Raw genomic sequence first — 12201 nt, forward strand, 5'->3', positions numbered from 1 at the left:
ATGTTGTGTGTGTAGTCAAAACAGAGGGAATGTCTGGACTGAGACCCTGGGAGGGATACATTGGGGTTTCCGGCAGCTGGACTCCAGCTTTCTGCTTAGACTCCACTGGCTGCTCTGCTCTGTTGCTCTCTCTGTTCTGCTGCACTGTTCTGCCCACTGCATCCCTGTCAGCTTGAGTAGCACCCTGTTGTAAGTGAACCTAGTAACCCTGCTGAAGCATCCTGCTGTAAGTGAACTATGCAGAGGAGATGAGAGGATGGCGTTATCAAATCAGCAAGGCGCCAGAGGGAGGTGACAGCAGGCTTGACGGCTGCGTTTGAAGCAGGGCCGCAGCTGTATTGTATTCCTATCAGGTGCAGCCAACACAAAGAGAGGCTATTAAAAGATAAGGGGAGTGAAATGTGACCCTCTTCATCAATCCTGCCCCCTTCCACTCCAACCCCAACAGTGGAAAAATACAGAGAAGGAAGGAAGACGAGTGAGAGAGGTGGGGAGGAAGGAGGGGGGAGGAGAGAGAGAGGGGAGTTGACAGCAAGAGAGAGAGAGAGGAGAGAGAGGGGGAGGAGAGAGAGAGGGAGGAGTGAGAGAGGAGGATGAGAGGGGGAGGAGAGAGGAGCGAGAGGGGGAGAAGAGAGAGAGGAGCGAGAGGGGGAGGAGAAAGACAGAGAGCGCGAGACAGACAGACAGACAGACAGAGCGCGAGACAGACAGACAGAGCGCGAGACAGACACAGACAGAGAGGGCGAGACAGACACAGACAGAGAGGGCGAGACAGACACAGACAGAGAGGGCGAGACAGACACAGACAGAGAGGGCGAGACAGACACAGACAGAGAGGGCGAGACAGACACAGACAGAGAGGGCGAGACAGACACAGACAGAGAGGGCGAGACAGACACAGACAGAGAGGGCGAGACAGACACAGACAGAGAGGGCGAGACAGACACAGACAGAGCGCGCGAGACAGACACAGACAGAGCGCGCGAGACAGACACAGACAGAGAGCGCGAGACAGACAGAGAGCGCGAGACAGACAGAGAGCGCGAGACAGACAGAGAGCGCAAGACAGACAGAGAGCGCGAGACAGACAGAGAGCGCGAGACAGACAGAGCGCGCCAGACAGACAGAGCGCGCCAGACAGACAGAGCGCGCCAGACAGACAGAGCGCGCCAGACAGACAGAGCGCGAGACAGACAGACAGAGCGAGAGACAGACAGACAGAGCGCGAGACAGACAGACAGCGCGAGACAGACAGACAGCGCGAGACAGACAGACAGAGTGAGAGCGCGAGACAGACAGACAGAGAGAGAGCGCGAGACAGACAGACAGACAGAGAGCGCGAGACAGACAGACAGACAGAGAGCGCGAGACAGACAGACAGCGCGAGACAGACAGACAGAGAGAGAGCGCGAGACAGACAGAGAGCGCGAGACAGACAGAGAGCGCGAGACAGACAGAGAGCGCGAGACAGACAGAGAGCGCGAGACAGACAGAGAGCGCGAGACAGACAGACAGAGAGCGCGAGACAGACAGACATACAGAGAGCGCGAGACAGACAGACATACAGAGAGCGCGAGACAGACAGACATACAGAGAGCGCGAGACAGACATACAGAGAGCGCCAGACAGACATACAGAGAGCGCCAGACAGACAGACAGACAGAGAGCGCCAGACAGACAGACAGAGAGCGCGAGACAGACAGACAGACAGAGAGCGCGAGACAGACAGACAGACAGAGAGCGCGAGACAGACAGACAGAGCGCGCCAGACAGACAGAGCGCGCCAGACAGACAGAGCGCGAGACAGACAGACAGCGAGACAGACAGACAGACAGCGAGACAGACAGACAGAGCGCGAGACAGACAGACAGCGCGAGACAGACAGACAGCGCGAGACAGACAGACAGAGAGAGAGCGCGAGACAGACAGACAGAGAGAGAGCGCGAGACAGACAGACAGAGAGAGAGCGCGAGACAGACAGACAGACAGAGAGCGCGAGACAGACAGACAGAGAGCGCGAGACAGTCAGCGCGAGACAGACAGACAGAGAGAGAGCGCGAGACAGAGAGAGAGCGCGAGACAGAGAGAGAGCGCGAGACAGAGAGAGAGAGACAGACAGAGAGCGCGAGACAGACAGAGAGCGCGAGACAGACAGAGAGCGCGAGACAGACAGAGAGCGCGAGACAGACAGAGAGCGCGAGACAGACAGAGAGCGCGAGACAGACAGAGAGCGCGAGACAGACAGAGAGCGCGAGACAGACAGAGAGCGCGAGACAGACAGAGAGCGCGAGACAGACAGAGAGCGCGAGACAGACAGACAGAGAGCGCGAGACAGACAGACAGAGAGCGCGAGACAGACAGACATACAGAGAGCGCGAGACAGACAGACATACAGAGAGCGCGAGACAGACAGACATACAGAGAGCGCGAGACAGACAGACATACAGAGAGCGCCAGACAGACAGACATACAGAGAGCGCGAGACAGACAGACAGACAGAGAGCGCCAGACAGACACACAGAGAGCGCGAGACAGACAGACAGACAGAGAGCGCGAGACAGACAGACAGAGAGCGCGAGACAGACAGACAGAGAGCGCGAGACAGACAGACAGAGAGCGCGAGACAGACAGACAGAGAGCGCGAGACAGACAGACAGAGAGCGCGAGACAGACAGACAGACAGAGAGCGCGAGACAGACAGAGAGCGCGAGACAGACAGACAGACAGAGAGCGCGAGACAGACAGAGAGCGCGAGACAGACAGACAGACAGAGAGCGCGAGACAGACAGACAGAGAGCACGAGACAGACAGACAGAGAGCGCGAGACAGACAGACAGACAGAGAGCGCGAGACAGACAGACAGAGAGCGCGAGACAGACAGACAGACAGAGAGCGCGAGACAGACAGACAGACAGAGAGCGCGAGACAGACAGACAGACAGAGAGCGCGAGACAGACAGACAGACAGAGAGCGCGAGACAGACAGACAGAGAGCGCGAGACAGACAGACAGAGAGCGCGAGACAGACAGACAGAGACCGAGACAGACAGACAGAGACAGACAGACAGACAGACAGAGACCGAGACAGACACCGAGACACACAGACAGAGACCAAGAGAGCGACAGAGACAGAGTGATGGAATGCCTACACATTCCATCACAAAGCCCTCACCTACAGAGAGATCCACTTAAAAAAGATGCCCCTCAGCCTCAGCCCCAGGTTCTGGGGCTCTATTCACAAACACAAACAGACCCCACAGAGCCCCAGGACAGCAACACAATTAGACCCAACCAAATTATGAGAAGGCAAAAAGATAACTAATTGACACACTGGAAAGAATGAACCAAAAAATGGAGCAAATTGGAACGCTATCTGGCCTTAAACAGAGAGTACACAGTGGCAGAATACCTGACCACAGTGACTGACCCAAAATTAAGAAAATCCTTGACTATGTACAGACTGCTATTGAGAGAGGCCGCCATCGGCAGACCTGGCTCAAGAGAAGACAGGCTTCGTGCACACTGCCCACAAAATGAGGTGGAAACTGAGCGGCACTTCCTAACCTCCTGCCAAATGTATAACCACCTTAGAGACACATATTTCCCATAGATCATACGGACCCACAACAAAAACAAATCTATAAAATCAAACATTGATCAACTCCCATATCTGTTAGGCGAAATACCACAGTGTGCAATCACAGCAGCAAGATTAGTGTCTTGTTGCCATGAGAAAAAAGGGCAACCAGTGAAACACAAACATTGTAAATACCACCAATATTTATCTTCCCCTACTATTCGTACTACAACTATTTGCACATTGCTAAAACACTGTACATAGTTGATAATATAACACATTAAATGTCTTCATCATTTTCAAACCTTTGTGAGTGCAATGTTTACTGTTAATTTCTAATCGTTTTTGGTTTATATTGTTTTGGGTCTTCTCACTTTTATTTATTTCACTTGCTTTGGCAATGTAAACACTTTTCGCATGCCAATAAAGCCCCTTTGAAATGTTGAGAGAGAGAGAGAGGGAGAGATAACCGCGTCGCCCCAGCAGGCCAGAGTGATGGATGGCAGAGTGGCTATACGCAGCGTGACGTCTGCCAGGGGCTCGAAGCAGCAAGATGCCAAGAACCAACGAATACATCAGATTCTCAACTCTAGAGGGTTAGGGTCATAACCAAAGACTACATGAGATTCTCAAGACTTCTGTCTGCAGAATATAAACAACACCTTCCTTTAGGGTCAAACTCATCCATTTGGACCAAAATAATAGAAACAGAAAGCCAGTCAGCCAACTGTGACTGAACAGATATGCTGACAAAGGCACAGTGGGCTGGGTGGTGGTTGTCTACTTTAGTTTCACCACTAGAGAGCTCCCTGGCTCTGCTGAACAAGCCTCTCTCGAGGGTTGGTGTGCACGTGAGCCCTGGCCTTGCACTGTAATAGTTTGGTCTGAGACAGAGAGGAGAGAAGAGAAGAGGAGAGAGAAGACAGGCTACATCCCAGCCCCGTGGAGCAAAATAATGGGCCAATGTTACCATGTTACTGTAGAAAGCACCAAGACTGGTGAGAATGAAGGAGAAAAATCAGTACAGGAAACAGACAGTAAGAGAGGGAGAGGGGGAGAGAGAGAAAGAGAACAGAACCACAGCCAACCCTCTGAAGTGGATTTTGGTCACACGTGAGTGGGAAGAGAGGGGGGTGGCGGGGGATGGGCCAGGATGACATCATGTGTTGCTATAGCCCATCTGCAGGATGGCAAGAAGATTTACACAGAACATCTGCAACTCAGCTGCTTATAGGAACAGACTGGATCTACTTTAGCTCAGCAGCCCATAGGAAGAGACTGGATCCATCTTAGCAGAACAATAGGAAAAGACTGGATCAGGAAGTGGAGCTGGTAACCCTTCCAGTGCATAGAGAAACAGACACACCCATGCACCAAAAAACACACAAAACAATGTAGCACATAAAACTACACAAAAACAAACAAACACACCAATGTGATAGCTGATAAGATGTGGCCTTAGAGGTCTTCATGAATAGCCTTCAGAATATTGACTTTTAAACTGAGACAGAAAGGTCAACATGAGACCGGAGCAGCAGCCCAATATTCCTGAGCAATTAACATTCCTCAGTTCGGATCTCACAGAATATCATTACTCTGGTTTACTCTAACTAAATGCTGTATAACAGGGACATTGGGTTCTTGTATGATAACAATAATTTAACCTATGGCTGCTTCCCTTCCACAGATAAGGGATCCTGATCGCGTTGCTTTCGTCCAGGGGATTGGACATCAGCCTGCTGCTGCACTCTCACAGTTAACATCAGAAAACACAAAATGCTAATCCCTCTGTTGCCAAGGATGGGAAATCTGCCAGTACAACACATCAACAGAGGTGAAGAGTGAGAAAGAGGGAGAGAGAGAGAGAGAACGGGGGAGAGAGAGAGGGAGAGAATGAATCAGAAGGAGAGCGCATGAGGGAGAGAGAAAGCAGAGAGAGGAGGGCAGAGGGAGGGGGGATAGAACAAAGGCCAATAACTTGAGCATAGTTTGTCTTGGCTCTCCCCTGCTCATTGAGATTCATTGTTCCTTAATTAGTCAGTTGGCGGCACTTAAAACCGACAGGCCCGGCATCAACATGAGACAGCGTGGCTCGGCCCCAGTCTGCTGGCCGTCTGGGAGAGCTGAGCTGCTAGTCTTGATGCTAGTCTCTCTGACGAGAGGCAAAGCCCCCAGCGCTCCATTCTGATTAGTTCATGCAATTGTCAGAAGCACAATGTGCTTTTTGAGCCGAGTCAAAGTTACTCTCCCTCCTCCTCCCCTCCTCTCCTCCTTAGCAGAGCTATTTTAAACCAACTGAACGTCTTGGACAGGAAGGCAGCTTTCACAACCCAGCCTCAGTACTAAATATAGTAGCAGACTGAAACACAATCATTACACAGAGACAAAGGGAGGAGAGGAGCTCAGGGATTTCACACAACACCGAGCATGGTGCTATTACGTTACTCTATTAATGTGTAATCTTTTTTTATCATAACACATTACTGCTCTTCTAATGACGATAATGTCTACCGTTTAATAACTCGCCTGGTGGCTACTGAGGCATGCTGGTCAGCCATCTTTATGACCATTATAGAGAGTTACATATTAGCCAAATCAACCAAGCATAACGTTCAGGTATAGATTAAGTATGATACAGTACCTGCTTGCAGAGCTCCTCTGCGGCCCTCCTGTGGGGCAGTCCGTTGGTAGTGTGGCTCCTGGGTAAGGTGTGGCCCCTGGCTGTAGCATCTAGCTGGCTAAGGGCCTGCTCCCTCCGTGCCTCGGCCCTCTCACTGCGCTCCCTCACCTGCACCCACTCCTTCCCTCTGGGCTTGGGGCTGTCTCGGGGTGCCTTGCTGTGACCGTTCAACACTGTACCAACAGGAAAGAAAAGATTATCTTAGGAGGTTGAACACTGGACCAACAGAGAAAATATGATCTCAGGTCAGTGTAGAAGGATGCGGTTGGCTTACAGTGCCTTCAGAAAGTATTCATACCCCTTGACTTATTCCACATTTTGTTGTTACACAGCCTGAATTCAAAATGATTCAATAAAAATGTCTCACCCATCTACACACAATACCCCATAATGACAAAGTGAAAACATGTTTTTCAAAATTTTTGCAAAATGTATTGAAAATGAAATACAGAAATGGAATTTACATAAGTAAATAGAAACACCTTTGGCAGCAATTACAGCTGTGAGTCTTTCTGGGCTTTCTCTAAGAGCTTTCCACACCTGGATTGTGTAACATTTAACCATTATTCTTTCAGTTCTGTCAAATTGGTTGTTGATCATTGCTTGACAACAATTTTCAGATCTTGCCATAGATTTTCAAGCAGATTTAAGTCAAAACTGTAACTCGGCCACTAAGGAACATTTACTGTCTTCTTGGTAAGTAACTCCAGTGTAGATTTGGCCTTGTGTTTTAGGTTATTGTCCTGCTGAAAGGGGAATTCATCTCCCAGTGTCTGGTGGAAAGCAGTCTGAACCTGGTTTTCCTCTAGGATTTTGCCTGTGCTTAGCTCTATTCTGTTTATTTTTTATCCTGAAAAACTCCCCAGTCCTTAACGATTACAAGCATACCCATGACATGATGCAGACACCACTACGCTTGAAAATATGGAGAGTGGTATCTCAGTAATGTGCTGTATTGGATTTGCCCCAAACATAACACTTTGTATTCAGGACAAAACGTTAATTGCTTTGACACATTTGTTTATAGTTTTATTTTAGTGCCTTGTTGCAAACAGGATGCATGTTTTGGAATATTTTTTATTCTGTACAGGCTTCTTTCTTTTCACTCTCATGTTGTTGATCCATCCTCAGTTTTCTCCCATCACAGCCATTAAACTCTTAACTGTTTTAGAAGTTATCATTGGCCTCATGGTGAAATACCGGAGCGGTTTCCTTCCTCTCCGGCAACCGAGTTAGGAAGGACTCTTGTATCTTTGTAGTGACTGGGTGTGTTGATACATAATTCAAAGTGTAATTAATAACTTCACCATGCTCAAAGGTATATTCAAGGTCTGCTTTCTTTATTTTTACCCTACCAATAGGTGCCCTTCTTTGCGAGGCATTGGAAAACCTCCCTGGTCTTTGTGGTAGAATCTGTGTTTGAAATTCACTGCTCGACTGAGGGACCTTACAAATAATTATATGTGTTGGGTTACAGAGATGAGGAAGTCATTCAAAAATCATGTTAAACACTATTATTGCACACAGTCCGTGCAACGTATGTGACTTGTTAAGCAAAGTCTTACTCCTGAACGTATTTAGGCTTGCCATAACAAAGGGGCTGAATACTTATTGACGCAAGACATTTCAGCTTTTCTTTTGTAATTCATTTGTAAAAATAAAAAACACAATTCCACTTTGACATTATGGTGTATTGTGTGTAGGCCAGTGACCAAAACAATCTAAATGTAATCAATTTTAAATTCAGGCTGTAACAACAAAATGTGGAAAAGGTCAAGGGGTTTGAATACTTTCTGAAGGCACTGTATATTAAAACTTTAACAAGAATTTATAAATGTCAATGAAATATTTTCTCCAGGCTTGTACAGTGACTTGTGGGGAACATTATCTTGATCAAGCACCAGACTACAGCCCTGCTAACCTCAGACTAGAGCAGAAGCACTGATATTAACCATCTGAACCATTCCAATTAACACATATTCAATAGCTCTCCCTTTATATTTAATGAGGTTCACTTTATTTTTACAGTGTTTTAATATCAACAGGCGCTGGCGTTTATAAAATAACATGGTTCTCCCCCTCCGTCTGTCTAAGTTCCTTCAGCGTTTTGAAAAGCTACCGGGAAACTGAACTCAATAAAAGGTGTTTAATTTAGAAATGTAAACATGGTTGGGGTTAGCGAGGTGCAGGGTAATGAAAGAAGAGCTCTATGGTTTCTCTCTCTCTCTGTGCACAGCAGCTCAAAAAAACTACTGGAGTCCTGCCCACGCTGCATTTTAAAGTGTCACATCTGACACACGGCCTTATAGTGTACTGTACTGGCCAGGTCTAATACTGTACTGGGAGACAGGCTTCTACGGTACCTACAGACCAGGCCTATCTCCCAGTACAGTGTTAGGCTTCTAATGTACTTACGGTCCAGGCCTTACACTGTACTGGGAGCAGTGGCGACCCATCTTTCTGTGTGCCTGTTTTGCATCTTATTTTGGCATTAATACGTGTCACATATCAGTTTGCAAACAATGAAAAAACTAAACAAAAAAACATTGAGTTAATAAAGCCAAATACAACTATTTTTTGCTTTCTTGAGAAAGGCAGCTCCAAAATGCAGGTGTTTCAGCCTAGCTCAGTGCTTTCTGTGGTGGTAGGGCAGCCAGCAGAAAATACGGAGCGTTGGGGTTGGTAATGTTCTCTAGTTGCTCTGTTATTGGCTCAGTGTTCTGTCATTCATAGGGACACTACGTGTAGAGCTCGAAAATTCAATCCCCTTGGGTGCTGCCATAGAGTTACATTAGAAGTGACCATCCAAGAAGGCTCAAGGTCATTGGCCACAGATAAAATGACATCAAATCACATTAGATCTACAGTAGCTTTGATTGGACTGATCATGTCAACATCATACTTTCAAAATCTTAGCTGGCAAGCTAGTATCAAATCGACAATCTACTGGCAAATCCTTTTCAATCCCTGTCATATGAAGAGAAATAATGAAGAGAAATTCTAGATAAAATATATAGGTGCTCATCGGCTATTGGACACAAACATTACACAACAAGTTGGAAATAAAAAATTCAACAATGAGTGGTTTGGAAGGAATCAGTGGCTAACTGCAAGCATTGCAAAGCAATCACTAGATTGCTATTCAGTGGAGTGGGTGTGTGGTCCAAGTCTGGGTTTAAGGGCCTCTTTTCCAAGCTTAAAAGGATAAACATTCAACATTGGCCATGCTCAAAACAACTGGAAACTCTGAACTGGGAAATCTGACTTCAGTGAGTTCAAGACAACTGGGAACTGAAGAAAAAGAGCTCCGACCAGGAAAATACATTTTGAACAGTCATCCAACTCGGAATTGCAAGTCGGGAACTCGGGCCTCTTTCTAGAGCGCCGACCTGAAAATCACTGACGTCATCATGATTCGACATTGATTTTTTCCAAGTTCCCAGTTGTCTTGAAAGCACCATAAATCCAGAGAATGCCAGACTTTGATAAAGTTTGATGACAAAATTTGCCCACAAAGGAGCGCCGCACCACCTTCCTGTTCAAATGAGCACAGCACAACAAGGAGAGTACAAAAATGTATTGTATGCTGCTGCATAAATTATGTAATATGCCAGGGAGATATGTATACCCCCATTCACATTGACAGGGCTGTAGTGGAGCGGGTAGAGAGTTTCAAGTTCAAATCAACAAACTATCATGGTCCAAACACACCAAGAAAGTCTTGACGAGGGCACGACAACACCTTTTCCCCCTCAGGAGACTGAAAAGATTTGGCATAGGTCCACAGATCCTCAAAAAGTTATACAGCTGCACCATCGAGAGCATCCTGACCGGTTGCATCACCGCCTGGTATGGCAACTGCTCGGCATCCGATCGTAAGGCGCTACAGAGGGTAGTGCGTACAGCCCAGTACATCACTGGGGCCAAGCTTCCTGTCATCCAGGACGTATATACTAGGCTGTGTCAGAGGAAAGCCCAACAAATTGTCAAAGACTCCAGTCACCCAAGTCAGATTGTTCTCTCTGCTACCGCATGGCAAGCGGTACCGGAGCGCCAAGTCTAGGTCCAAAAGGCTCCTTAACAGCTTCTACCCCCAAGCCATAAGTCTGCTGAACAATTAATCAAATGGCCACCCGGACTATTTACATTTGACACCCCCCCCCCCAACCTTTGTTTTTACACTGCTGCTACTTGCTGTTTATTATCTATACATAGTCACTTTACCCTAACCTACATGTACCAATTACCTTGACTACCTGTACCCCCGCATATTGACTCGGTACCGGTACCCCCTGTATATAGCCTCGTTATTGTTATTTTATTGTGCTACTTTTTATTTTATGCTTTAGTTTATTTAGTAAATATTTTCTTACCTCTATTTCTTGAACTGCATTGTTGGTTAAGGGCTTGTAAGTAAGCATTTCACGGTAAGGCGCATGTGACAAATACACATTTGCTTTGATTTGAATAATAAGTGTATGTTGTGTAGTTAGCTGTTAGTAGCCCATGTGCCTCACCCTAATAATTTGGTCCCTTTCCCACTCATAATTTAGCCTACTGTTTTGACTTGGTGGTGCACATGTAGCCTATAGCCTGTGTTAGAGAAATGTCATCATCGAATATTGTAAGAGCTTTCATTGTCTACTTATATGCCCACTTTATTTATCCTATGGTTCTGACTTGGTCTACAGGGAGAACACTGTAAGAATGGCCCATGTTCGGAATTCTGTCACTGTACATTTCAAAAGTGCTGAAGAAATAGTTATATTGACTACGTCCGTCCTAGCTCGCTCATTAATGTCTTAATCGAAATTACAGATTGCCTCTTATCTGCTCGTTGTCCCCTTATGCCATAGTTTCCACAACTCAATTGTCAGTAGAAACCAAATGTTTAAAAAAGTCAGCCATATCAGCTATGTTTTTTTTAAAGGCAGTAAATGAGGCTGAATGAACTGTTTCGCTGCCAGACAAGGCTCCGCTGATAGCCAGGTGTAGCAGTGGTAAGGTGTTGGGACTGCTGTTGGGACAGCTTTATATAGGTCTAACAGTTTGTGGGCAACGTTTGTCATCGTTATAGTGCAATTCAGGTATTGTTTAGTGTTGTGTTGTGGCTTTGCTGGCATGCATCTACATTTTTTTTTTTTTTTTTGCCCCACCAAGATTTACATGCTAAAATCGCCACTGACTGGAAGAACGGCTTCTCAGGTACGTACGGTCTAGGCCTAACACTATAATGGCAGACAGGCATTTAAGGTACCTGGAACTAAAAACACTGGCCTGGTTTCCATGGGGATTGCCTGGCCTGGTGGATCTGGTGTCACAGGGAGGAGGACTACAGAGTCTGGGATACAACACTGTACTTACAAGTGTGTGTGTTTGTGTGTTTCTATGATAACCACTGAAAGTTGCTGAGAAACACCAAGCATATGCCACTGATAACATGTAGCTATTTATTGCGTGGCTTTGCCTGCTTGTAGCTTTTATCACCACTGACACATTATTCTGTTTTAACATGACGTGTTTCATTAAGACAAGCTCCCCTCAGAACCACACACTGTGTGTGTGTGTGTGTGTGTGTGTGTGTGTGTGTGTGTGTGTGTGTGTGTGTGTGTGTGAGCGGTGGGGCGGTGGGGCTGTGTTCTCCTTGTTTTCCATCCCTGTTCCCCTCCTCCCTGGCCAGCTGTGAGCTGAATGCATAAACACCTTGTTACCGCTGTTCCCTCCTAGTGTTAATTGGAGTGGAAAGATGGAATGCTCCCCACCACACTCCCATGTGAGTTCCTCAGTCTCCACGCTCTCTCTTTTACTTTCTTTCCCCCCTCCCTCTCTCCATCCCTAACTTAGCCATGCTCGGCTGCAGACAGCTCTAACCGTGTGGGTATCTTGTGCACATTAGGTCCATTGGAACCATTCCACCCGTTCCCCTTCGGCCCTCAATCGTGATT

At 47.0% G+C, this 12201-nt stretch overlaps 1 protein-coding gene across 3 annotated transcripts in view; it reads right to left on the reverse strand.

Moving 5' to 3' along the window:
• The window catches only part of LOC121586509 (protein Jumonji), a 90641-nt gene that overhangs the window by 11503 nt on the left and 66937 nt on the right, over positions 1–12201 (reverse strand). For all 3 annotated transcript variants that reach the window (XM_041903241.2, XM_041903243.2, XM_041903240.2), the window contains one exon: positions 6218–6429. In XM_041903241.2, coding sequence (XP_041759175.2) covers positions 6218–6429 — 212 coding nt within the window. The remainder of the gene's footprint in view (positions 1–6217; positions 6430–12201) is intronic.

This window comes from Coregonus clupeaformis, chromosome 17 (genome assembly GCF_020615455.1).
Source record: "Coregonus clupeaformis isolate EN_2021a chromosome 17, ASM2061545v1, whole genome shotgun sequence".
Taxonomy (NCBI): domain Eukaryota; kingdom Metazoa; phylum Chordata; class Actinopteri; order Salmoniformes; family Salmonidae; genus Coregonus; species Coregonus clupeaformis.